The sequence below is a fragment of the Cucurbita pepo genome, chromosome 3 (assembly GCF_057944985.1).
Source record: "Cucurbita pepo subsp. pepo isolate OVF chromosome 3, ASM5794498v1, whole genome shotgun sequence".
NCBI lineage: Eukaryota > Viridiplantae > Streptophyta > Magnoliopsida > Cucurbitales > Cucurbitaceae > Cucurbita > Cucurbita pepo.
Window position 1 is genome coordinate 3233761 of NC_141800.1, and position 26633 is coordinate 3260393.

General features: G+C 33.5%; 4 protein-coding genes and 1 long non-coding RNA gene across 8 annotated transcripts; 2 read left to right on the forward strand and 3 right to left on the reverse strand.

Moving 5' to 3' along the window:
- The first annotated feature begins 428 nt into the window (after positions 1 to 428).
- Positions 429 to 7159, forward strand: ERA1 (Prenyltransferase family protein). Its single transcript, XM_023671539.2, has 14 exons — positions 429 to 651; positions 751 to 837; positions 1431 to 1536; positions 1719 to 1754; positions 2860 to 2942; positions 3026 to 3079; positions 3278 to 3329; positions 4229 to 4293; positions 4954 to 5010; positions 5248 to 5320; positions 5446 to 5535; positions 5601 to 5706; positions 6186 to 6310; positions 6758 to 7159. Exons 1-14 carry the CDS (start codon positions 530 to 532, stop codon positions 6989 to 6991), a joined length of 1290 nt encoding a protein of 429 aa, XP_023527307.2. The 5' UTR covers positions 429 to 529; the 3' UTR covers positions 6992 to 7159.
- Positions 7160 to 8284: 1125 nt separating this feature from the next.
- On the reverse strand, positions 8285 to 11596 carry LOC111790581 (carbonic anhydrase 2). 3 transcript variants are annotated; one of them, XR_002814502.2, is made up of 10 exons: positions 11343 to 11596; positions 10216 to 10277; positions 9980 to 10126; positions 9822 to 9870; positions 9607 to 9723; positions 9477 to 9530; positions 9305 to 9390; positions 8992 to 9097; positions 8655 to 8870; positions 8285 to 8467 (listed from the first exon to the last, which is right to left on the reverse strand). XR_002814502.2 is itself a non-coding variant. In XM_023671540.2 (10 exons), the coding sequence occupies exons 1-10, from the start codon at positions 11538 to 11540 to the stop codon at positions 8429 to 8431; spliced, it is 1017 nt and encodes a 338-aa protein (XP_023527308.2). In that variant the 5' UTR covers positions 11541 to 11596; the 3' UTR covers positions 8285 to 8428. The 3 variants fall into 3 exon arrangements, 2 of the variants coding, with proteins under 2 accessions (XP_023527308.2, XP_023527309.2); XM_023671540.2 differs by having other exon boundaries at positions 8712 to 8870; XM_023671541.2 differs by having other exon boundaries at positions 8677 to 8870.
- A 5039-nt stretch (positions 11597 to 16635) lies between these two features.
- Positions 16636 to 17759, reverse strand: LOC111790582 (uncharacterized). Its single transcript, XM_023671542.2, has one exon. It carries the CDS (start codon positions 17692 to 17694, stop codon positions 16810 to 16812), a length of 885 nt encoding a protein of 294 aa, XP_023527310.2. The 5' UTR covers positions 17695 to 17759; the 3' UTR covers positions 16636 to 16809.
- A 2160-nt stretch (positions 17760 to 19919) lies between these two features.
- LOC111790928 (uncharacterized) lies at positions 19920 to 22278 on the forward strand. Of its 2 annotated transcripts, none has more exons than XR_002814591.2 (4): positions 19920 to 20142; positions 21143 to 21406; positions 21587 to 21655; positions 21767 to 22278. It is a non-coding gene; the product is annotated as an uncharacterized LOC111790928 (long non-coding RNA). The 2 variants fall into 2 exon arrangements; XR_015420311.1 differs by having other exon boundaries at positions 21205 to 21406.
- A 186-nt stretch (positions 22279 to 22464) lies between these two features.
- LOC111790926 (polygalacturonase QRT3-like) lies at positions 22465 to 24199 on the reverse strand. Its single transcript, XM_023672062.2, has 3 exons — positions 23978 to 24199; positions 23658 to 23894; positions 22465 to 23574 (listed from the first exon to the last, which is right to left on the reverse strand). Exons 1-3 carry the CDS (start codon positions 24197 to 24199, stop codon positions 22540 to 22542), a joined length of 1494 nt encoding a protein of 497 aa, XP_023527830.2. The 3' UTR covers positions 22465 to 22539.
- Between the last annotated feature and the right edge of the window lie 2434 nt (positions 24200 to 26633).

A 26633-nucleotide genomic window follows, 5' to 3' on the forward strand; every position in this document is an offset into this window, starting at 1 on the left:
ATAATTATTTGGTCTCTAAAGTTTGATTTTTTTTACAATTTTTTCTATTTTCTCATGATCGTAAATAATTTGATTATATATAATGAGAGTATATTTTTAATTTAATTTTTATTTAAAATTTTTCTTGAAAATTCATTATTTAAAAAGAATTATAAATCTTTGTATGATTTATATGATTCTAAAAACAGTTATAAATCATTGTCATTAATGTATAATATTTGTATTAAATTTTAAAAATAATATATTTTTTATATTTATAAAATATATTGAAAATGGTAGATTAGTTATTAATATCGACGGCAAACATTATTATTTATTGTTTACAAGTGAAAATTGGAGACTAAAAAATTAATTTTTTCGGTAAAAATCGGGTCACGCGGGCGATATCCGGATCCGGGTCATAAACCCGGGAATATAGGGTTGGTGGGAATCTCGCGCCAAAGACAATTGGTTCGTCGTTGTGCTTTCATCTCCAGCAGAACCAAGGGGAACCCTCTGATCTCGGTGCAGTCTCGTCGGACGACCGACTATGGAAGCTCAGGTGTCGAAGAAGCTTACGCTGACGCAGCAATGCCAAAGGATGGTGGAATATGAAGTTGCTCGGATATACGATTTTTTCTTACGGGCTCCTCGCAGTGCTCAAGAGTTCATGTAATAAGCTAGGATTCTTTTTTTTACTCCAAATTCTTTGGTTCTAGTGGTGAATTTTCAGTTCGCTTGTGGTTTTGAATGATTTTCGATTGTTTCTAGGTTGGAGCTTCAGCGTGAAAGTCATATCGAATATCTTACCAATGGTCTCAATCATCTAGGACCCTCATTTCGAGTATTGGATGCCAAGTAATTCTCTCTTTCTTATATGCTTCGAATGTTACTTTCATTCATTATGCAATTTTTGTTCGTGGCAGTTTATTTTTCTAAACGAATGTTTCATTTTTGTAAGTGGGTTAAACTCTACAAGTGTTTTTTTTTTGGCGCCGTTTGATGTGTATTTGAAGGTCGTTTAAACTTCTATTTTTGTATTTAAGTAACTTGTTTTGTAGTTGAGTGTTCTATTTAGTTGTGCATCTTCTCAAAATGGTTAGTGAATATTATTATGAAATTGGAACTTAACTGGAAAAGTAGCCTTGCTTGTTAACTATTTTGTTGTAGCTTGGAATAATGCATATCGAAGACTAGTAGTTCTTTGGTTCATCCTGGTTCTAGAACACTAGTGTTTGGGTCTCCTAAGAATTAGTGAACTAGTGGTGGTCAAGCCAAGTGTCTATGTAGAGAATCTGTTGTAAAGTTTTCCTTGTGTTCTAGCGTCTGATTTCCTGATTACGTGTAGTTACTCCATTCAATTATATAATATATGCCTGAACGTGTGGTTATATTGTATCACATGCTAGCTGATTTAGGTCTTTTTTCTCTTCTTTTATGACATTTTACAGTCGTCCTTGGATTTGCTATTGGATCCTGCATTCTATTGCTCTACTTGGAGACTCTGTAGATGCTGAACTGGAGACTAGAGCCATCGACTTTCTTAATCGTTGTCAAGTATGGTCATTCTACCTCTTCTTGTTTGCACCATATATAAACAAATCTTTCTTACGTTTGGAATCCTTCTGCCTGTGGACTTACTAACTGAGGATCCTTGAAAGATTATTATTATCATATTAGTCTTTATCGCCTTCCCTCTTTTATTCCGGTTTTCAAGTCTCTTGTTCTTATGTTTGCAGGACCCAGATGGTGGATATGGAGGAGGACCTGGACAGGCAAGTCAATTTCATATTGATTTCTATGGCAAAATTATGCTGTTGTTAGTATGTGATAGTTACATAATTTCAGTTACCCGAGGGCTTGAAAGGAATGGACTCTTTTGGTAACAACGCAATGGTTTTTTTTTTTTTTTTTGAAAAAATAAAAGCGGCAATGTGAATATACTAGTTAAAGATCCATATATTTGTTCAACTTGAGGTACTTGTTCGCTATTCGATGTCAAAATTTAAGAGTTCCTGACTATAACTTGTTGAAAAGTCAGGTGGAAATGTTTAGCACTGAAACCACTCGGGAATGATGGGGTTTTGAGTATAAGAAAAATTTTCAATCACTGTGTTGTTATAGTATTTTCTGCATATGTTATGCAACTTAATGCATTAGTCTTGTGAGGAGTTAATTAGTATAATGCTTCCAAGATTCTTCCTTACTACAAACTTATGCCTTATTGTATGTTCTGTGTGCATGCCTGTCACTTGTTAGACCTACTGAGAAGTCGTGTATGTGATGGAAGCTGATAAAGATGTACAGAAGGGTAGCAAATACTTGTAGTAGACTAAGAATTGTTATAAAGTACCAAAATTTGAGAGGATTTGAGCACGACCCTCCAAATTGGACTTTTAGCCTTGCAATGACTTTTGTAAAGTAATTGGTTGTTTAAAGATTCTGCTTTATTACATATTGGCTTCTCAATTGAAGTTTGCTTATGAAGGTAGAAACTGAGAAGGAAAAAGGTAGAAACTGAGAAGGAAATGCAGATTGAGGAAAAAAAACTTCTAGTAGTTTAAGTATAATCAGCAAGTATCAAATATTGAGAGGACTGGAGCTCTCCCTTCTCCAAGGAGTTATCTAGATTTATATTCCCCCCCTCCTGCATCCCCTCTTCCTTATCGACTAGTTGCTACTGAAAACCGAACTAAATCTTTTCTTACAAGCTAAACCTTAATTTGATCACATTCCTTGCCCAACTCCAAGCATTACATTTTTTGTTCTTTAAATCATGTAAATCTGCACAATTATAATATATTCAGTTTTCTATTTTACAGTCAATATAGTTAAATGTATTAATATCTGTGGATTCATTAACTTTTCGGTTTTCTACAGTTACCTCACCTAGCAACAACTTATGCTGCAGTGAACTCACTTGTCACATTGGGGAGTCATATAGCTTTGTCGTCAATTAATAGGTGGTCAGTTTATGATCAGGGGATCAATTACCTTTCTGAGTAATTTTGCAGTGATGTGACATTATCATTGAAACATCTTTCAGACATAAACTATACACGTTTTTGCTGAAGATGAAACAACCTAGCGGAGGCTTCAGGTATCGAGTCAACCCCTAATAACTCATCCTTTGTTATGATTCCATTTTCTTTTCATGTCTTTCTAGAACATGTCTTGGCTTCTTGGGTCGAAATTGCAACACTATATTCATCGTTCAAGAATTAATGCATGATTTGTGATTCTTTGGTTGAATTTTTCTTTTCTTTAATATTGTCCATCGCTGGTTTTTTTTTTTCAGGATGCATGACCAAGGAGAAATAGACGTTCGTGCTTGCTACACTGCAATTTCTGTAAGTTTGCATCTTATTGTGGGATGTAATTGTGTTGCATTGTTCATGTGCATGTGCATGCAAATTTCAGTTATTTGAGACAATTGCATGCTTTCATGCCTTTGAAGTTGAAAATGGCTTATTGTAGCATGGATATAGACAATACATATACTACATTTTTATTTTATTTGCCGAAGTGATCATTCATGAATCACGATTCATCCAATGGGTGTAGTCCTAGGACATTATCAAGGATGGCGTTAAGAATTTAGGTTCTAGCTGAACATTGTTGAGGAAGAGACTCATTCTTGTGATGAGGTAATGTCCATTGTTTCAATGTTAATTTTTTCCCTTTAGCTACTGAAACAAGTGCAGCAAGTAACATTAATAGAGTTATTTTTCTTTCTTTTCTTTTATTCTTTTTCCAGTTTAAATCACATTTGGATCTTTATACTTTAACTTTGAGGGTTATTCCATTTTGGTGAACTTTCAAATATTTATTTTAGTTCTTGAACTGAAAAAAGGCATTTTGGTCATTGCTATTATTCACCTACCTCAACCAGACTATGTGGCTTGGATATATGCCCATGGCAACATATTGTTGTACATTCACAATCATGTTTTCCTTGCTTAAACAATTAACAACAAAAATATCGGAGATAACCACCCAGCTTCGAGGACTAAAATAAACATTTTGAAAGTTTGAATAATAAAATGACATAAGCTTGAAAATCCAGGGTAAGAAACTGGATTTATATCTTTGTTTTTTATTTGTCAATTGTCATCCGTAATGTGTTAATTGTTTTGTGTATTCTCAATTTTCTTATGTATGAAACATCAGCCTTCTAAATTTTTTTTTCTTTCTTTTCAAATACAATATTCCATGATTTTGATGACTCAAAACTTCTTCTGCCTTTCAGGTTGCCAGTATATTGAACATCTTGGATGATGAACTAGTTCAAAATGTTGGAAACTACATTCTAAGGTTGGTTCCTAGAACTCATTAGTGTTTGCATGCGTGTATGTTTGTGGGGTATGTGATGGACCTGTAGACTTCTAGTTTTTCTCTTTTTTTTCGAACAACTGAGAAACAAGAATAGAGTAAATCCTGACCACCTCCTCTTGTTCTCAGTGGTCATCTTTTTAAGAAGGAAAAGAAGATTCTGTAGCAGCTAGCTAGAGCATTAATTTTTTGACACTTGTGGATTGAAAAAAATTGGGGAGTCTTTCTCAGTTTAGAAGAGTCATCGCCCTTGCTTTGGAAAACCTCATTTTTTTTGCTCTTGATGCAAGTTTTGTACATCCTTTTGTAATTATGGTTCAAGTTCTATTTATGCCACGTGGAAAAGCTTTTTGTAATCTTTTTTATGTCATGAAGCTTTGGTGTTTTTCCCTTCCCTTTTTTATCAGCTATCGAAGATCTTCCACAGTTAAACATTACTATATTGGCTTGGGTAGCTATTCCAGTTTTTTTTATAAAAAAAATCTCCAAATTTGGCTTGTTGAAAGAGTGAGATGGACAAGTGACAAGTTCTGCTATGTGTTCTGCTGTATATAGTTTCTTGCAGACTTGTTAAATCAGAGTCTGTAATGTTTTCTATTCATTAAACTATCTGCGACTAACTACTGCTAAGTTTCTGTGCAGTTGTCAAACTTTTGAAGGTGGTATTGCCGGAGAACCTGGATCTGAAGCTCATGGTGGGTATGTTTCTGCTTTTCTTCATTTAATCTTGTTGGATGCTAAGTTCTACATTCAGTGGGATGATCAAAAAATTATATGATTGTTTTGTTTGTGTAATCACTATATAATTTGAACTTCCACAAATCATGGAAGTGGAGGGTACCAGTTTTTAAATGCTCAACACTAAGAATATCTTTTCATGTGCTCATGAATAACTTTTTTTTTGTGTGTGCATAATTGATGTATCGACCTGATCAGGTACACTTTCTGTGGTCTGGCTACTATGATTCTGATCAATGAGGTTCACCGGTTGGACTTGCGGAGTTTAGTTGTAAGACTTTGCTGAGGAAAATTAATTGTTATTGCTAATCCTGTCCTTCATTTGTATCAAGAGCATGTCTTTTGTCTTCAATGCTACACGGTACATAACAGAAACCTCTCTTCTGTTTACATTAGGAGTGGGTGGTGTTTCGTCAAGCTGGTTTAGAGTGTGGATTTCAGGGGAGAACAAATAAGTTGGTGGATGGCTGCTATTCTTTCTGGCAGGTTAGGTTCGAGATTGTTTGATTCAGTGTTCCTTGAGTTTTCATTTCACTAATGTATGACAACAGGGAGGTGTTTGCTCGCTATTACAACGATTAAGTTTGGACATTGATGAACAATCAGTTCAACCTGATGCTCAAGAAGTAGGCTCTTCCTTTGATGGCCTATCTACCGGTATGCCGTCAGTTTTCTTCTTTTGTTTTAAGATAACCACATATATTTCAAATTTTACCACGATGCTCAAGAATAAGACATCTTAAAAGTAAAACAACATCATCTCACCTTTTTCTTTGAAAAAATTGGCTTGTCCTCTTCCAGCCAAATAGCGCAACACAAATTTGGAACTAAACAGTTTCAAAAATCTTTCTTGCTTCATTCATAAATTTCCCAAATGAATAAAGACTAGACATTTCTTAATAGTCAATTCGCATCAAATCCAGAGGTAAGTTTACACCTTAGCTACGGTTCATCTGCCTCATGCTATTTTGTTAAAACATCCCAAATTGACAAAGAATAAACATTTATTAGGAGTTGGCATATGATTGAAGTGTGAAATTTACACTATAGCTTTGATTCACAACTTGTTTTCTTGTTTATACCTATGACTTCATTCTTAACTAAATTAATCTTGTGATATATATTCTTCTGAGTAGGTGCGGGTACTTCTCAAAAGGTTAACTTTAATGATATTGGTTATGAATTTATCAAGAAGCGTCCAAGTAGTCAACCTCTTTTCAACAGCTTAGCTTTGCAGCAATACATACTTCTGTGTGCACAGGTACACCTTATAGAGTTATTTCATATTACTAACTCGATAATTGGTTAGACTTCCTTTTACATATAATTCTTATTTTCATATGGATAGTGTTCATGTCCAATAGAATATACAAAATGTTGCAGTTTTGAAATTAATTCGAGAATCACAAGTAATTGACTGATCATCTCTGAAGATGGATGATCATTTTATGAAACATTGAATGGCACTAGTACTCGTTGAGTCCTCCCATTCCAGATGACATTCATCAAATATTCAATAGTGCATTTTTCAAAACAATAATGAGATATTTACTTGGTAATAATTTTATGTTTTGCTTGCTGCAATAATTATTTGTTTCTCCAAATATTGACAATCTTGTTATCTGAAAACAACCGTCGATAGTCCAAGGCCTCTCTTTGTGTGTATTCCCATTTGCACGGTTTGATTTTGATCATTCCTTGGATGCAGGTACCGGAGGGTGGACTAAGAGACAAACCTGGGAAGCCAAAAGACTACTACCACACGTGTTATTGCTTGAGTGGCCTCTCATTGTGTCAGTATAGCATGTCGATGGAAGATTCTCCACCAGCTCCCCGGGCAGTAACAGGCCCCTATTCCAACCTCCTGGAGCCCATCCATCCACTATACAATGTTGTCTTTGAACGTTCCATTGAAGCACTCGATTTCTTTAGGGGGAAATAGGTAAACTCTTCCCCTTCACCTCTGCGTAGCAATAGCATATTGTCATACTCGTAATACCTTAAAACTCACGTGGCTGTCTACTCTTCCTTTTTCTTTATCGGATTTATCGTGTATGCATAATGATCCAGGATTTAATTAGCCTATCTCATGGTTTCAAGTTTTGTCTCCCTTGTATTTGTGTGTGTTCGAGTTAGCTTGCATGCACCTTCACTATTTTCTCAGTGCAACTGCCGGACCTTACTACATTTTGTCGACTACGAAACTCGTAGGGTATTAAATCTTAGGTAGATAGTTGCCATGACTTGAATTCACTCTCTCTAAGTTCTTCAGCATCTCAATGTCAACTCCATATCTCTATCAAGCTTAGTTAATCATAGCCATGGAGAAGGGAACTTTGCTTGTTAACTATTTTCCTTTACCATTGGTGCCAAGAGGCTAAAGCTACTCTTTGTAATGTTTGCTTATCTCAAAAGGAAATTAGGATCAAGTTGCACTAAAAAAACAAAATAATTAGCAAACTCCTGCAGAATCATTCTTGAAGACGGTCCTGAAGATCTTGTCCTATTCCAAAACAATTCGTATCCTAAATTTACGAATCGTTTTGGAAAAGAGGCAATGAAAAGAATCTTACTTAACTTGAGCTTTTAATTTTTAGTAAATATTTAAGAGACGGTAGCAGGTTGAAGGAAGTTGGAGATGTTTAGTATTTGGAATTTTTCCTTGCATAGAACTAGGATGCCCATTACTCCCATGTGTTGTAATATGCTCTAACTGTCAGCCTAAGATTACAAAATCCTATTAACTCAGTTCTTGGCTTTGATCCCATTTGGTAAGCTTATTAAAGACTTAAAGGACACAGTTTTCTGAGGGATCTGTTCAAGCAAGGTCATATCTATAGGGAAAAAAAAATGCATCACTATCCTATTATATTTAGCATTTTCAACTCCTTTGTTCGATCGAATCAACAAAAGCTAGGATTAGTATAGACGTCACTCTAGAGTGTCGTTTTGTTTTAAACATTTAGAGCTCAAGATTAGGAATGAATCAAACTAATGATCTTTCTACATTATAGAGGTTTGAAGCTGCTCCAAAAGCTTAGTTATTTTACTTCTTTCCCTTTTCTATCATCTTCTGCTTAGGACAATTTGTATCTATCAGGTGCTTAATCTTTACTTTTTCTGGTAAGAATGTTGTGTTCATGGTTACATTTTTCTTATGCTCTTCTTCAAAATCTAACATTCCCAATGCAATTTGGATCAGTAAAAGGAAAGAAATGAAATGGAACTCTTAGAATTTGGTGAATCTGAAATGGATTTCAATGAAATTGAAGGCAAGATTCAGTCCTCAGGAAAAACAGGCTTATTCCAACATAACCAAGAAGTGTATTATTAAAACAAGTTTCATCTTTGCAGGATTGATTGACTTCTAAACGTGCCCCTAGAGCTTCCAGTGCAGAATGGTGGCCACATCCTTTACCTAACAAAGAAAGAGTAACATTTTGGTAGAGTAAAAAGGTGAAAAGTAAAAAGTAAAACAAATAAAAGAGATGGCAAACAAGAAAAAGTAACTTTTTAGAACTGGAGTTACTAATGAACTCCATTTCAAATTTATTGTCAAACTTATATACCAGGAAAGACAATTACACAACGAAAGTACATCATACGAAGAAAATCAGTGAGAAAAACCAGATCGATCCGCCGATAATAGATGGTGTTCATACAGACAAAGACGGAGTAAAGCTGAAATCAAGCCCCCAGAGCTCGAAAGTTCCATTAACGAAGTCGTAGTGACCACCCTTGAGTCCAAGAGTTCCATTCACCAAACCATCCCTAACAAATGGATAGGTTAGCAGATTCCCAAGTGATACACCAACTGCTTCCTGCATTTACAAAGAAATAGAAAACCATGTTATGAACTTTCAATAGAAAACCCATTGGTTCACTTTCCTTTTTGTTTCTCTATATTTGATTCTGAAGTGCAAAAAAAGGGCTTTATTTTACCTTTTCACAGTGTCCACACATTTCCCCAAGATCAGCACCACCGTGCTGTGATTTCACCTTGGCCTTAGCAGGCAAACCAATTTTCACCCATTCTTCAATGAAATCACTGTGTTTCCAGTCACAAATGTGAGTTCGAGTCAGTTTATTACCCAAGAAACCGTCATTTAGAGCAAAAATACAGTCGAAAACATGTTCGGGTAACTGTTCTTTTCCTTTTAAAGTAGTTTTCAATCGTTCTCTTTTAGTGTAACAACACGAGTTTCTCTTCTAGATTTGACGATGAGATATTGAAGTGAACAAGTAGAGGGCTTACGTCGAGTAGTTTCCATCAAATGGGAAAGTCATGAGACCCTTAATACCACCACAGGCACTGTGACCAATCACAACAATGTATTGCACCTGCACCACCAAAACCATTCATTCATCAACCAATTTTACTGTTTATTACATGTAAATGGTGAATTTAAAGTTGTTTGTTTATGTACCTTGAGATGCAGAACAGCATATTCAATGGCAGATCCAGTTCCTGAAAACTTGCTCTGTTTGCAACAGAATTATATCAGAAATGCCAGAGATTCAGATTTGAACATGAACAAACACAAAATGGAGCCAAACCTGATCATATGGAGGAACCAAATTGGCAACATTTCTGACCACAAAGGCCTCTCCTGGTTGGAAATCAAGAACATGTGATGGGCACACTCTTGAATCAGAGCAAGCAAACACCATAAACTGCATTTTTCATTACGAAATCGAATCAAATCCAACTCGAATGAACCGATCAAACGTCCCAATAAAAAGGAAATGAGAAAAAACTAAGTGATTGATACCTTGGGGCTTTGGCCCTTTGCAAGCTCTCCATACAATTCTGGGTTCTTGCTGAAGAACAAAGAAAAAAGTGAATGGTTTTCGGCTTCGAAAACTATGGTCGAACGTTTGATAACTGTTCGTGTTATTGCATAAATCGAACGTAAAACGGAAGGCTTACTCATATTTCTCCTTCTTGAAGTGAATGAAACCAGATTTGATTCTCTCAACAGGATCAAAGGGTGGTTTGCCTCCATCTGGAGTCTTCAATTCTGCTGTTATCTGTTCCACCTTTGATGTTGCTGTAGCTTTCAAATCTCCCTTCTCTCTGCACCCACAAATAAATATTTATTAATTAGAAAATAAAATTTTTCAAAAAATATATATACTTTAATTTATATTCAATTTTAAAGGTACCTGAGGAGCTTCTCCAAAGCTTGAATGGCTTCCTCATATGAACCATTCCCCATATCTTCTGTCTACAATATTCAATTCCCACAAAGAAATTACCAAAAAAGGGTAATATAAGAACAAAATGTTCTTAAAATTATATTTTTGATGGGTAGAGCATAAATAAATAAATAAATAAAATAACCGAGTCATTGCTTTCGAACATAATTTCAGCTCATAAAATACCAAACAAGACTTAGAGTTTTGTAAAATTTAGAGCTTAACTTGGTCTGAAATTGGCCGACTAACTTCTGCTAAATTTATAAAGAGACGATATATAACGTATGCATTATGTAATGAGATTTATGAGCTATGAGTTAAGTGAAAGGGAACAAATGGAGTGAAGTTATGCTGCCATGCACTACGTTACGTGTCAATTACATTTTGATCGGTTACATTTTAACAAATAGAACAGTGAATCAAATGTTGCCACATGTCCTCATACTTGTCACGTTGGACAAAATAGTTGGTGGCTCATACGAGGAATTCACGTGACATGCACGTGTACTTAGTTCATTAGTTCAAAAGTACCTCATTTCTCACTTCACCTACTATTACTTCATGAAAATTTAAACCTTTTTAACTTAAAAAAAAATATACATAAACCTATTAACTTTACTATAATTTAAGTGTTAAAATAAATTAACATCCAAAACATCACGTGTTTTTTAACTTAAAAAAAAAGTGAAATTTGAAGGTGGGTGAAGAAAGAAAGAGACAGATCTATAAGACAAATTGTGGTTTATATTGTGACAAGTGTACTTTCTCTTATACTCTCTCTCCTATTATTATTATTAATTAAGTAATGAATTAAAAAGAAAGAATAAAGGACAGAATTGTTTTGTTTTTTGGTATAAATAAGGAAAATAGTAAAAAAAAAAAAAAAAATCCACAAACTAACACTCTCCAACTAACTAACTACCTAAATCATGCCAACTTAATTAAACCCACTAATAACAATAATAATAAATCACTAAAATGGAGTGGCATGCATGAATTATGGACAACACTAAAATGGTAAAAATGAGGCACCATTCGAATCTGCATCGAACGATTATTAAAAGACGGATAGATAGAGGGGAGGTGGAGCGTACCCAAGTGGGGGTGATGAGAGGGGAAGGGGCAGCAAAGACAGGCCTGTTTTGGATGAGGTTAGGGACAGAAGGAGAGGGGTTGTTGAGCTTTGCAGAGACACAAGGACGAACGTTGGAAGAGGAAGAAGAAGAGGAAGAGGAAGAGGAAGGTTTGTTGAGAGAACGAAGAGAGTGAAGGCAAGTGTTAATGGAAGCCATTGTGCACTAAGCTAAGCCACCCTAAACTCTCTATTCCCTCGCCCTATTATACAAACACTCCCTTTTTTAAAAGCCCTTTTGGATAATGAAAGCGAACCCACAATCAACCACAGCTTCTTCTTTCCCAGATCACGTTTGGGCGTTCCACATTCCTCTCTCTCTCTCTCCTCCTTAACCATTTCACAACCTACCATACTCCTACCTTCTACGTACACCAAGGGCATTTTCGTCATTTCATCTCAATATCCCCGAGCTAAAATGAACCAAAATTGAAAATATAGAGACCAAAATAAAGATTTTGAAAATACCCAGACAAAAATGAACCAAAACCATGCCGAAACTAAAATAATATTAACAAAAGTTAAGGTATGAGACTAGATCCGACTGTATTTATATTATATTTAAAAGTAATAAGAAATAATATAAATACTATATGAAACTATATCCGACTGTTAATTAAAAACGATCCAATTAATTAAATATCCAACTGTATTTATATTATATTGTATAATTGTCTTTCTAAGCTACGATGCCTTTTTTCCACATATCCTATAAAATACAATTTTATTTAATTAATTTCAGCAAATAAAATATTAACGTATACATCAAATCTCTCTCAAGAATTATACTAATAATTTTATATTATTAAATAAATAATAATATATATTTTTTAAAATAGTATAAAATAGAATTTGAAAATTGTATGGTTATTTTTAAAAACAAAAGCCATCCTTATCCAGAATAAAGTGGGCAGTTAAAACCGTTATTTCCTAATATTAATAGATGACGGTAAAAACATTATCCTCCCTAAATGACCATTTTGTCCCAACTCTTTGGAGTAATAAAAAGTCAAATCTAAAAATATAATAATATGTTTTAGATTTTTTTTTTTTTTTTTTTTTTTGAAAGTTTAAGAATATCATTGAAACTCTCGAAATTTTATAGTATTTTTTTTACGTAATTTAGTTTATTTTTTAAAATTATTTTAACGAATGACGTTGAAATTTTACCTAGGTAGGGATAAGAACAATATCGATATAAAAAAGAAGGATAATGATATGAATTTGAAAAGAGGATGTTGAAATCCCAAAAGGGATATGTACCACAAAATGATATGAGGCTTTGAGTGAGTGAGAAACAAAGAAAGAATGGGTAAGAAATGAGAGATTGAAGAACAAAATGGATCACTCTCTCAACTCTATCCTCTCATTATCCCTCCTCTTATCTTCCTCCAACCACTCCCCCATCCCCCGTTACTCTCTCCCGATTTTCTACACCTCGTAAAATAAAATAATAATAATAATACGTCTAATATTACGAAGAAATGGAGTAGATACTATCAAAACAATGAAGAATCTATCTGCTGTTGAGGAAACCATTAATACGAGACCTCTTTGAGGAAACCAAAAGTAAAGGCACGAGAACTTATGTTAAAAGTCAACCATATATAAAATTTTAAAATTTATATAAAGCATTAGAAATTTTAAAATTTTTTAAAATCACTCCTAGTTGTAAAATATTTACTACCATTTATATCACTATTCGAAGATGCGTACCTTGGCTAATGGGCCGGAATATTATTGGGCTTGAATTGGGCCTTGGGAGAAACTAATTCAACCGCAACTTATTAATTAGGCCCACACAAACAGGCCCTAACTCCATGTAGATTGGGCCTGGCAGCAGCCCGATTATAGAAACTCGATGGATCGCCGCTCTGAGATTCGGCAATTCCGTCGCCGGCGATGAGGAGAATTTCACACGGACAAAGAGTTGCGGCGGAGGATGACCGTCTCCGGCGAGAAGGAGGTGGAGTGACGGTGAAGGCACCGTCGCCCATGGCGGAGATGTTTATTCGTCAGTGTGTGTAAGTAGAGAGAGAGAGAATGGTGGTTCCATTGATATAGAATATTGAAACTGATACGTCGAGGTTGGAACAGAAAATGGCGGAAGAGAGGAATTAGGATGAATGTCGACATTTTCTTGACATAGTTTCGACTGTTTTCGATGAGTCGGACCGAGTGGGGGGCCAAGTGGCGCCCTTGAACGCACTCAATGAAGTAATATGGACCAATTATGGGCCATTCTTTGTTTGCTTCAATATTTATTGGATCATACCTACAAAATTGGCCCGTCAATATATGATGTTCACCATGTTTATTTTTGAGACGAGGTACTAACCGTAAATATAATTTTAAATTTTTTTAAAAAGTAATTTAAAAAAGTTTAAAGATATTTTAAAGTATTAATGAAAATTTTTAAATGTGAGACATATTTTTGAAAGTTAAAAAATATATTTTAATCATAATAAAAGTTCAAAGCTATTTTTTAAAGATGGGTTTGAAGTTTTTTAGTTTAAAAATATTTTTTTATATAAAATTAAAAATTTTAAGATTATTTTTATTAATTTAGCCCAATTTTCGAAAAATTACTAACTAAAATCTTTTTGAGAAGCACTTTACACGTGGGTATTTATTCTCCCACGGCTGACGTGGACTTAGGTTGGTCCGATTACACGTGGGTAAATATTTTTTCCTCTTTGATATTCCTGTGCGTGAGCGACCATGAGATTCGGGTAAGGTGCCTATCGTACGGTCGATTTACAGTCCAAGAAGGGGCATATACGTCATTTGGAACAACGTACGAACACGTGGACTGTCTTAAATGGTTTCACATTGATAACGTTGATTTCGAGAAGTAGATAAACAAATTTCCCGCCAGATTTTATTTGACAACGTAAAAGGCCAAATGCGCCTACAGCATTTCCCGACCGACTGACCGAATTTAGAAACTGTCAAATTCTGATAAAATACACGTGTCGTGGTTTGATTTGTGAACCAAATTAACGGTATGTGATTCATGGAGAGTCCAATCACCAAATTAAGGAGTTTTAAGTAAGTAGTAATTTCCAACCGTTAATTTCGTCTTCATCATTATATGATACAAGAAGAATTAGGCATCATTATGCTTTTTATGTATGGAAAGTGTTCCGTTGCATTTTTAGATATTACAAGTCGATCAAACTTACCAAAATCAAAATTTCAGGGTTTACTACGTCACGACGTTCGTAATCTTTTGAATACACAGACAGTTACATTTTTGTTGTTAAAGATTCTCTCTTAGGGTTGAATGTTGCGGATTATTGGAACTGAGTCCCACATTGGTTAATTTATTGAAAAATCATAAGTTATACTCAAAGTGAACAATATTATACCATTGTGGAGAGTTGTGATTCCTAACATGGTATCAGAGCCATGCTCTGAACTTAGCCATGTCAATAGAATTCTCAAATATCGATTAAAGAATTGTGAGCCTCGATTAAGGGAAGACTATCTCCATATTTGTAGTATTTGTGTACTTATCTATTTTTGCCCAATTCACCAAACTCAAGGCTGGTGAGCTAAACGCTCAGCTAATTAATGACTGTCTTGGTTAATTTTGGAAAACATTAAATTTTAGCGTAACACTCACATGTCTCTACAATTATATGATATTATTCATTTCTGATATACGCCTCGTTATTTTAGTTTTGATTTTCATAATCTCTCATATCAATAAAGATATTATCTTTCACTTACATTATCGTTTTTTTTTTTACTTTAATCACACTACCAACCGTCTCAATTCAATTTAATTTTAAATTCCATTTATGGGAAGATCTATGAGATTGGGATGCATGAAAAAAGAAAAAATTATAATATGGAGAATTATTTAATTTGGAAATTAGTCGGGGCAAGCATTTGGGAAAAAAAATCCTTTATATTTTCAATAAAGATTTAATTAATTGTAATAATAAAATAAAACTATTTATTTTCTATTTAATTCATTTAATTATGATGTTTTTAATTGAAGTAATTAGCTTTTAAACAATAATTAATGTTTTATTAATAATTTAATTGGAAAAGTATATATATATATATATATATATATATATATATATATATATGCACATATTACGTTACCATATAGAATTTGGACTTGAAATATTTTATGCATCATACCGTCTATATCTACCTAAAATTAGTAGTGCGTTTAACTAACTAAAGATATATTTATTAAGACATTATATGTTCTTAATAAGAATTAAGAGTTTACGTGATTAGATGTTCGAATTTTTAGACCAAATTCGGTAATCATAATTAACGATAGAAAAAAAAATTATCTTAACCTATTATTTTATAGTATAGTTTAATTAGAGATATTCATTTATTCGAGGGATACTCATTTCAAATTGGGTATAAAACAGAAAACAAAGGGAAGTGGAAAGAAATTTATAGTAAATGAAAACAAGGGAGTGGATTATATTTTCTGTCCAGCTCCATCCTCAAATTGGTTTGAGCAATACATCTATTTAACTAGCAAGAATAGGTAGATAAGGTAATTAAAAGAATTGAGATGTTAACTAACGCTACATGAATATTAAACATATTTGCATAGCAAGTAGTTCTCTATCACGACTTTAAAACATCTATCACTCCATCTTTGATGACTAAATCCGATGTACATGTCACATCAACTAAGATATAAACAATCTTGGACGTGTTTACCATTTTGATTTTCGAGATAGAATCAAATCTTTCTTTAATAACCTAAAACGTGAAAATTGTTTAGAATATTTATGAAACGAAAGAGAATAGTCAAAAGTAAGGGTAAGTTTTGCTATCAAAATCAACCCATAAATTTATTAATTATTATATTCTCCCAACTTCTATCTTCCACTCCACTTTATATTTAATAAATCAAATTTATCAAGATTTTTTAAATATAAAATTAAAAATTAAAGGACTTACAAAAAAGACAAAAACAATTTGATTAAAGTTGACACAAACTTTTGGAATAAAAAGAAAAGTTCCAATAACTTTTATAATGTAAATTACTTTGTTTGGTAAGATGTTCAATGCGCGTTGGAAATTAATTTGGTGTATTGTTTTGAATACACAAACAAACTCAAAGAAATGAAACAGCAACTAAAATTGGTAATCTTAAGCGATTTTATGTGAACTTCCACCAAAATTCTCTCATGGAATCCCAAATCCTAATTGAATAACGATCTCTTTGTATACATATTCATAGACTAAGCATTTTATATGATCAAAGATGCCTGGAAAAACTTGTTCATCAATCATCTTTATTTTTCATTTTTGCATATCTAAACTGTAAACATAAACGTTTTGATGTACAGTGATGCGAATGAACCACTCATGATCAGAGCTTTTGCAATTGCAAAAATTAAATGCTCCATAACCAACTGGCTCTGCCCTATCCAATGATGTTAATCCAACAACCAACCAATTCCGGCTTGTAACTTGTAAGGAAGATACGATTTTCTCTTACCTTCTTTCAATGTACGATTCCTCACGTAGAACGATTCGTGTGCAGAGATATTCTTCTTGTGATCTCCGCCGGGTCTCTGGCCTCTCGATTTGTTGCCGATACGGGCCTCGCTGGAGTAATATATCTTCTCCTTCAATTGCTTCGCCGATTTTGTCTCTGACTTGATTTCTTTTGCCTTCTTAGTTGAGTATAAACTCGTCGACGAAGTGAAGGAGACATATGTGCGATTTCCGCTGCTGTGGCTTCTCCGTAAGAGGTCTAGGATTCCCCAACGCTTTGTCGACGATGATCCAGTGGATCGGCTCTTCTTGCACGCCAGATTTGGCGTTCCGACGGATTTAGGTTTCCAAACGCAGTACGTTCCAGACGGAACTCCTTCCAATTCGTCCGCTGACGATGACGACGACGAAGAAGACGACGAAGAAGACAGCGGATCGTTATCTCGATCTCTAATTAGAAGCTTCTCCAAAGGAATTTGAATCGGCTGCACGATTGCCGAATCTCGACCGTCGATTTCCGCTCTTTCAACCTGACGTTCCTCAAACAGAAGCTCGGAATCGAAAACCGGAAACGCAGGAGCGATCAAACCGCCACGAAATATATCAGAATCACCAGATTTCTGGAGCGAGACGAATTCGAAATCATCGTCATCTGCCTGATCCTCTGCTTTCTTCAGCGACGGCAATCGATCGAAATCGAATGAAGAACAGCCGCTTGAGAACTCGCCGCCGGCTCTTCTGGCGGCATCTGCCGTTGCTCCGCTGGAGTAACTATTGAAGCTCGGACACATTCCGAAATCTTCTTCTTGCATTTGCAGAGACATGGCGTTTCTTCTTTCAGAGTTTGTTTGCGATGACTAATGGAGAGTGTCGAGTTTGGGAATGAGAAAAAGGAATCGAGTGGTTTATATATAACATATATAGAAAAAAAAAAATTTAATACAAAATTAAAATAAGATTAAACTTGCAATTTAAAATTATGTAATAAATTTAATAGGCAAAGTCTTTAAAATTATTTGATATTTTTAGAACTTATTTTTTTTTTCCAAATAAATTTAATAGATAAATTTAATTAGGTTGGTAGAAAGTAAAACCAAACTAAATTTAAGGAGATTCGACAAATTTTTATTTATCATCCATATCCAAATGAAAACGACATAGTTTTGGAAATAAACTAATTTATTTAATCTACAAAAAAGAATTAAGTTTTTTTTTAATAAATAATTTAAAAGAATATTGTATTAATCCATAAAACAAATTGAAAAATTTATGAATTTATTAAATATTTTTAAAAATATGTATTCTATTCAACCCAACATTAAATAAAATTTTATTATTTTTTTCATTTAATATTTGACCCATATTCTTTTTTTTTACTAATAAAAACAAAATAAAAATAGCATGAAAAAAAAAACATTTAAATTGATTATTAGACATTTACACCTGTCAAGCGTGTGAATTTGCAACTTTACGAAAAGAGGACGAATGTAATCTTAAATGCAGATTTAAAAATTGTTTTGTTTTCATCATACACTCATCCAACGGCTGTGAAACGGTGGTTGAATTTGTACGGACGAGATATAAGAATATTTGAGAAATCTAGAAGGGGAAAATAAAAACAATAAAATAAGGGGTTGACACGTGTCAAACCGTGTCCGAGATCCTTCCCTTTACTTCACGAACACGTCGGACGCCCATAACGGAAGAAACACGTGGGCTTCTTTTCGACGTCGGAGTGCTTTCCTTTATTTATTACAAATTCGGATGAATTTTCTTTTCAATTTTTATTATATTTTTAATTAAATTATTATGGTAAATTTTGAATCTAAAATATATATATATATATATATATATATATATATATATAATATGGTATTTGATAAATTAATATTAAATTGTTGTGACCAACATGACAATAGTAATATAATTTTCAAAGACTTTACATGTGTTAATTTAAAAACGATTTTGTTTAACCTAAAGTATTTTACCAAAGTTTTAACAAAATAAAAAAAATAAAAAATAGAAAAGTGATTTTACATAAATTAATAAATAATTAGATTTAATAAAAAAGCTTAAACACGTTAAGATTCTCCACAAAAGCTTTTTACTTTTGTAAAGCCCGAATCAAGAATAAGCCGTCAAAAAATTTATTAACTATTTTTAATTAAAAATGGATTTTAAACACAAATATATATATATATATATATATATATATATATATATATATATATATATATATATATAGATATATATATATATATATTATTTTATGTATAAGAGATTTTTTGCTAATTTAATATTTTCTTAAATTAATCAACTTATTTAAATTTTTTCAAATATATCAAAAAATCATGAGAAAATAATTAAATAATTTATAATTTGTTTTTTAGTTAATTAATCAAATAGACATAAATTTAAAATTTCCGCCTTATTTCTTAAATTTTTAAATATTTTTTAAAAAATAAAATAAAATTAAAAAAAATAATGATTTTGTTCCCCAGTTTGATATGTTACTGTAATTATAAGAATCGTATAACAATGGAAAACATGTTGTGCTTGTCAATTTTATGTATATTAAATTGAGATTGCAAAATTCTATGTATCCATTTTAATATATTTTATTTAAAGCCTGCCTTATAAAAGTGAAACGTGTAATCAAAATTTACAGGGAGATATTTTATTTTTGTTTATACTTTATATACGGGTTGATTTTAGTCTCTAAAAAATTAGTTAATTTATTAAAAATAATTATCAAATTTGTTTTTTTTTTTTTTTTTGTTTGAAAAAAATAATATAAACGTTAAATTTTTAAATAATATTTTTAAACTTTCAGAAAAAAACAAAGATATTTTACTTTTAATATAATATCTCATTTAAAATATTTGTATTAATACGCTTAAAAGTAATTTAAAAAGTTAACCTTTAAAAAACGCGATAAATTAGCGATATATCTTCCGATTAACTCGAGATCCAAAATATCGCGCATGGACCCCACTTTCCTTTTCTCTCGTAGCTTTACCTTCCATTTGACAGAAACGTCGGTTCTTATTCGAAGTTCATCCCTCAACTCTGTAACGAATAAGAAAAGTTTTGGTTTCTCGTGGGCATTTAATCGCGTTCTTTGAACAGCTTGAATCCTGGATCGTTTTCGTGGGAAACAAGGAGATCGTTTTCGTCGTTTTGCTACATTCCAGATTGATCGCCTGATGAATCTGTGTCATTTCTGTTGATTTGGATTCGGTTCTGATATCTTCATCGCTGGAGATACTGAGGTTCGTTAATCGTTCAGTTTCTGATCAAGTTTAGTATGGAATTCAGCTAGTTCAATCTCCGTTACTTGTTTTCTCAAAATTTCCCCCTGCTTTGTTGTTCTGTTGAGCTTGCAACTTATTTTATATGGAATCGGTGTGTATTTCTATGTTCATTTTGATTCTCTGACCTTAATTTTTAGATTCCGGACATGCCAGATGAATGGTTGATAATGCGATGTTTTATTATCTAAGATGGTAGATAAATTCATTTGAAATAGAACTTTTCACATTTAGGACAGAAACAATAAATGAAAGAAATGAGCGTTAGGGATCGGCTAACATACGTCGCTTGAAATTGATTTGTTTGCTTCCTACATCATTTGTTGATTAATTTATAGTTATTCATATATAAACGCGCATGTCTAAACCATTCCTTCCAGATTGACCATTACTCTAATCAATTGATTCAATTCCATTCGATTCCTGGTCATTAGTTTTCTTAGATGAACACGACTCTCCACGGTAGTATGATATTGTCCACCTTGAGCATAAGCTCTCATGACTTTGCTTTGGGCTTCCCCAAAAGGCCTCGTACCAATGGAGATAGTATTCCTCGATTATAAACCCACTCCTACCAATGGAGATATTTAGGGAATTTTTCCTCGAACAAAGTACGTCTCTCCTTAATCGAGGCTCGACTCCTTTTTCTTTTGGAGTCTTAGTCATTTTTTACTATGCCTTCGAGGAGGCTCGGCTCCTTTTCTTTTGGAGTCCTTTGTTCGAAATTTGAGGATTTACCAATCTATTAGCACGACTAAGTTTAGGGCATAACTTTGATACTATGTTAGATGAACACGACTCTCCATAATGGTATGATATTGTCCACTTTGAGCATAAGCTCTTATGGCTTTGCTTTGGGCTTCTCCGAAAGGCCTCATACCAATGGAGATAGTATTCCTTGATTATAAACTCATAATCATTCCCTAAATTAGCCGATGTGGAACTTTCATCATCCAACAAGTTTTAGGTTTTCGAAGTTTTTATCGGACGGAATGCACATTCCTTTGGTTGTCAATTGCACAGATTAGACTCCTGGTCACAACCTTGGGATGGTGAATGCCATACTTGGCTGGAGAATCATGCCTTCATATAGTGAAATTGGCCCATCCAGAAGGACTCGAGGAGCCGATTATGCCTATTTTATTACGTGAAGTTCTCAATGGGTGTTGGGAATTGCTTGGCACACACTTGAACTTGCCCCGTTTTCCAAGTTCTACCTATGAAGGTAATTATAATATCAGATTAATCCAGAGGAACGAGATATGTATCAATTAAATTTATATTGGGATCGTCAAGTTCACATTTCTCTTTTACTAGCATTGATTCAGACAAAAATTCAATTCTATACTCATGCATCCTTTCTTACTTGACCATGCCCTGAATATTTGCTTTTGATGCCATGCAGAAAGAGTATATTCGTGGAGTGAATGCCTGGAATTCCAACCTCAATGATTTGAGAAGTCAGGGTGCCCTCGTATGTAACTTTCTTTAGAAAGAAGCGGCATGCTGTCTACTTCATGCTCTGACTAATTTTGTTCTTGATTTGGATGAAGTAATGCTCTGTGTTTCAACTTTTTGCCAGCAGATTCAGGATCATGCAGGTAACGGATGTGGGAGTAAATGAAAGGCAAGAAGATAAATAGGAGTTTGGCTTACATGCAAGAGAAGACATTAGTGGAAAAATTGGCTGTTCCAACACTACACCTAGCTGTGAGTTCTCCTTGCCTAATAAGTCAATCTTTATTTGGTATCAATCTTTATCTGCAGTGGTGGACATGTAGAATAGCACAGCTATTACACAAAATCATGTTTGCAGGAAGAAATTAATAAGTCAATCAAGTATCTGGAACAAATCTCTGGTAGTTTTCGTTTTCCATTTCTCATCATTTTTCCCATCTAAGCCCCTATGCTATTCTTTGGCTCAAGTTAAACTTTTAAGTCGATACAGGCATGAACATAGAGTCAGCTGAGGTGAGCATGAGTGACTTTATGCAGGTATGGCCTTTTTGGGTGTGTGTTCTTTTAATTATTTCTAACTGAATATTTTGTGTCCTGTGGTTTCTTTTTAGTCAATAAATTCATGCATCTTTCTGATTTTCTCTTGAATGAAGAAAAAGGGAACCTTCATTTCATTTTTCCAGATTGAAATATAGAATTTTGTGGTATTTGTTCTTTAGGAGAAGAGTATATAATATTAAAACAACTGAAGTGCTCATTCTCAACAATAACTGAATACACTGAAGACGTTTCTTTTACTTTACTAGTATACTATACATCAATTGATGAACCAAGAAACAATGAATTAAGCTTTCATTTCGATTTCATGTGAGGCCAGAAAACTAATTAAAATAGTATGTATCACGAAGCATAGGTTGTTTGGTGTACTTGAACATGTAACGTAGCTGCTACTGCTACATTCGACTGGACAGTTACTCGGTTGTGCGATACATTAGTTAAGGCATGGTTTGGAAATACCTGAACTTGACCTTGACCCTGACCCTGACCCTGAGTCTGCTCCATCTCCAATGAGTACCCTACATTTTTTATGAGGTTACGAAATAACAATAGGCTTGAGAAATCAACCGTCCAAGTCGTTCCATTTGCCCTTGTGGATCCTCTTCCCACCGTCGTTTTAACCACCATCCCACGAACATTATTTCTATCTACCACCACTTGATCAATTCTAGTGAAGGGAGTCTTGGATTCATCCAACTCAACTATTTTCACCCCTGTATAATCTCCTGAGAACATGTTATCCACAATATTCAGTCCACTTATTACTCCTCCTATTGATTTCAGTACAACCAATGCATTCCCTAAGAAGAAGCATCCTGTTATATGCACTTGAACTGGGTCCTCCACCACCACTCCTGTGTAATCCAAGTAGCAATTCACTATCCTTGTTTGTGTAAAACCAGGCGACCCCACGTAAATTCCGATCCCACCCAATCCCCTCGCCTTGTTGTAGCAATGTACTCCCATTAACACATTTGCTTGTCCCAACACCATCACTCCAATCTCTGCCGAGTATATTACTATGTCCCTCAACACATTGTCATTTCCCATCATTTTCACTCCGATCCCTGAGAAGTCCTTTTCACCTCGGTCTCCACCCATGTTGATGTGCTGCCCAATGAATGAGTTTCTTATGTAACTTTCATGCCCACCTTCAATTACTATCCCTTCGCTCATGAAGTGTGATATGTAGCAGTTATCTACTGTAGTTCTCAGTGAGTTGACAATGGCTATCCCACCTCCTCTGAAATTGCAGTTTAACATCAAGTCCTTGAGTGTGATATATTCATACATTACAGAGGGTGACGAAGACCTTAATTCTATAAGATGGCCATCACTTGGAAAAGAATCCGATGCGCGTAGTGATCCTCCATGTATCTGTCCACATGTAAACGTATTCTTATTATATTGTATCATAGGTAGTTGAGAAGAGAGGGGGTGTAGTATCATATAATAGGTACCATGAAATTGCCAGCCGCTAGGTCTGGTAAGCGCAAGGGGCGACTGATCTTGTAAGTCCCTCCATCTAGGTGAATTTGAGAACCTCCTAGGTCTAAAATGCCTTTCATCAAGTGAGAATCCGTTGGATACCGAAATGCATCAGAGATGGCTTTCTCTATCGCCTCGGTGCTGTCAGATTCCCCAGTAGGATCAGCTCCATAGGAAACCACGTGATAAACACGCGATCCCGATATTGGCTTCATGGTTGATCATATGGTTAGACAGTTTCAATCCAATCAAAGCCAGTTCTAATGTAGAGTTTAGAAAGAGAGAGAGTTACCGTGAGATGAGATTGAGAAGGATAAGTGCGAGAAGGAGATGCAGAAGAGAGGCCATTGTACTGATAACTGTGCAGACGGGATGGATCGAGGCGTCTCATGAAGCGATCTTCATAAGATGTGGAATACGAGCTCTCACTCAGAATCACAAATTCACTGATAGTAACTGCATAAACAAAGGCTATGAAAGGCCAAGAAGCAGAAGCATAGCTTCTGGGATTCATCTCTCACACTGATGAACTAAATGACAGTGGAATGAGATGAACTAGGAGACGACGTATATAAAGATGCATAAATTGATATTGAGGAGGGTATGAGCAATCAGCTGAGGGCGGCTGGTCTCAATTTCCAAGCGGTCAAATATAAGCTTGGAAATTGCAGTCATTGGACTGTTTTTTGTTAGGCAAAGCTAACCGTTTGTGTTTAGTTTTAATTTGATCTTTACATAGGAAAAATTGTTCCCATGAAGAATTTAATTAAACTAAGATAGAACTTTTAGCTGCCTGGAGAGAGAGAAAGAGGGAGGATTTAGTTATATTTTTCAAAGTTAGGTCTTAAGAGTTGCTTTGCTGCTGTACCAGGTGAGGAATCTTCTTTTCTCATGCATTTTCTAGTAACCCACAGTATGCAGGAAGCAAATAATTCAAGATTTTGACCAAGGATTTCCCATTTCTTGGTAGATTCATTCACCTTAAATTCAAAATAAAACACAATATGTGTGTAACATGTGTATTGGAAAGAAAGTGGAAATTAAGAATTTGGGTAAATTTCCTTTTCACAATTTAGTTTCCTACCTACTTTCATTTAGGTTATAATTATTATTCGTTTGTGTTTAGCTTCAGTTTGGGGAAGATCTTACCAAATTATAGGGATCCAAATAAGATTCTAATTTTAAGTCTAATAAAGTATAGTTATATTATAAAACTTACAGAAATGTACAAAGTTGGGATTTTGTGTCCCTGAAAATTTGAAACAAGGGAGAAGAACACATCCAGACTTTGTTGTATACTTGGATGTACTTTATAATTTGTAGCGAATTAGTCATTATTGTGAAAATTATAATTAAGATTTCATGGTGTCTATAGTTGGTAGAATATGAATACTATTAAAATACAAAAGTGTAACAATTAAAATTCAGCACAAAATGAGACCAAATATACACAATTTTTTCTTCAAATTTTGGTAAATTTTGTTGCTATGGCTTACCATCGTTCAACAACTGTTAGAAGGCCGTGGTCTTGTCTTTCTTTTTGGCAACAAGAATAAGTTTGAAGTTAAAGTTTTACAAATTAAATTAGTTTTATTATAATGTTTTGACATTTTTCGGAATGGTTTGGTTTAAAAATAATAAAATTAATAAAACGAGTACGAAACATTAGTTTTCATGATTAAAATCTTTCACCTACCTTCAAACTTCAGTTTATCATAACCTACCATGTGGTACTTTATATAATTTATTATACCCATACAATGTTTTTTATTATTTTATAATGATAGGTTATGTCCTATTTTCGTTCTATTTTTTTTTTTAAATTTAATTAAAAAAATTAAAGTTGTGGGCATATTTTAAATTTAAATGTATTTTTTAAACTTCAATTTTTTTTAAAATTAAGATTATTATAAAAACTTTTAAAAATTTAAATGTATTCTTGAAAAAAAATGAGAAGCGATAATTTAACATTTTTTAAAATTATCTTAGTGGTCATGTTACAACTTCCCATCTACCCTCTTAAAAAATTATTCATCTTACCTAATTTCACTAAACTATTTATTAAATTCGCATTTTCTTTGGTCTAACGAATTTAAATCCACGTGTCCAAATGGGATTCCTCTCCACTGCTTCTTTTTATGTATATTTTTTTTTTCATACTTCAAAAAAAAAAAAAATCATAAAATAATGTAAATCACTTTCAGCTAAAACTTATTATTAAAATTTATTGAAGTTATTAATAAATTTAATAATTTTAAAGGTGGGTATTCTACATTAAATGTAAGACAATGGTGTTTCTCCTTTTTCCTATTCTTTTAAAATTAAAATTTTGAGTATGATTTCAAAATTAAAATAAAAATTTATTGCATTAACTTTAACATGAATCAAATGATTATAGAAAATAGCAAAAGTTTACATGCACATGATTGCACCGTACATGTTATGATACACACGTGAGGGTCAGTCCTTGCATGTATATGATGTGATCTACTAGGACCGTGTCTTACATGTTATGAAAACACAAAACAGAGTCATATACTACTTCTTTATGTATTCCACTAGGGTCGTGCTCTACATAATATGAACTTGTATGACTTGTAACGATAACACATCAGAGCTACGAGACTATGAAGGAATGTTATGTGTCATAAAAGTGCTTTTTGAGTATTTTATTATATTTTTATTAAATTACTACTATAAGTATTATTATTATTATTATTAGAATTAAGATTGACCTTCTATTTGTTTTTTTTTTTATGAATTATTTGATTATTTTCAAGTAGAGTTGGCCATCGGTGATACCTACATATAATAATACGTAATATTTTTTTTTATTTTTAAAAGAATTAATGAACCTTGAAAATTGGAGTAGGTGGCAGTGGCTATATATATATATATATATATATATATATATATATATATATATATATATATATTATTTCTTTTAA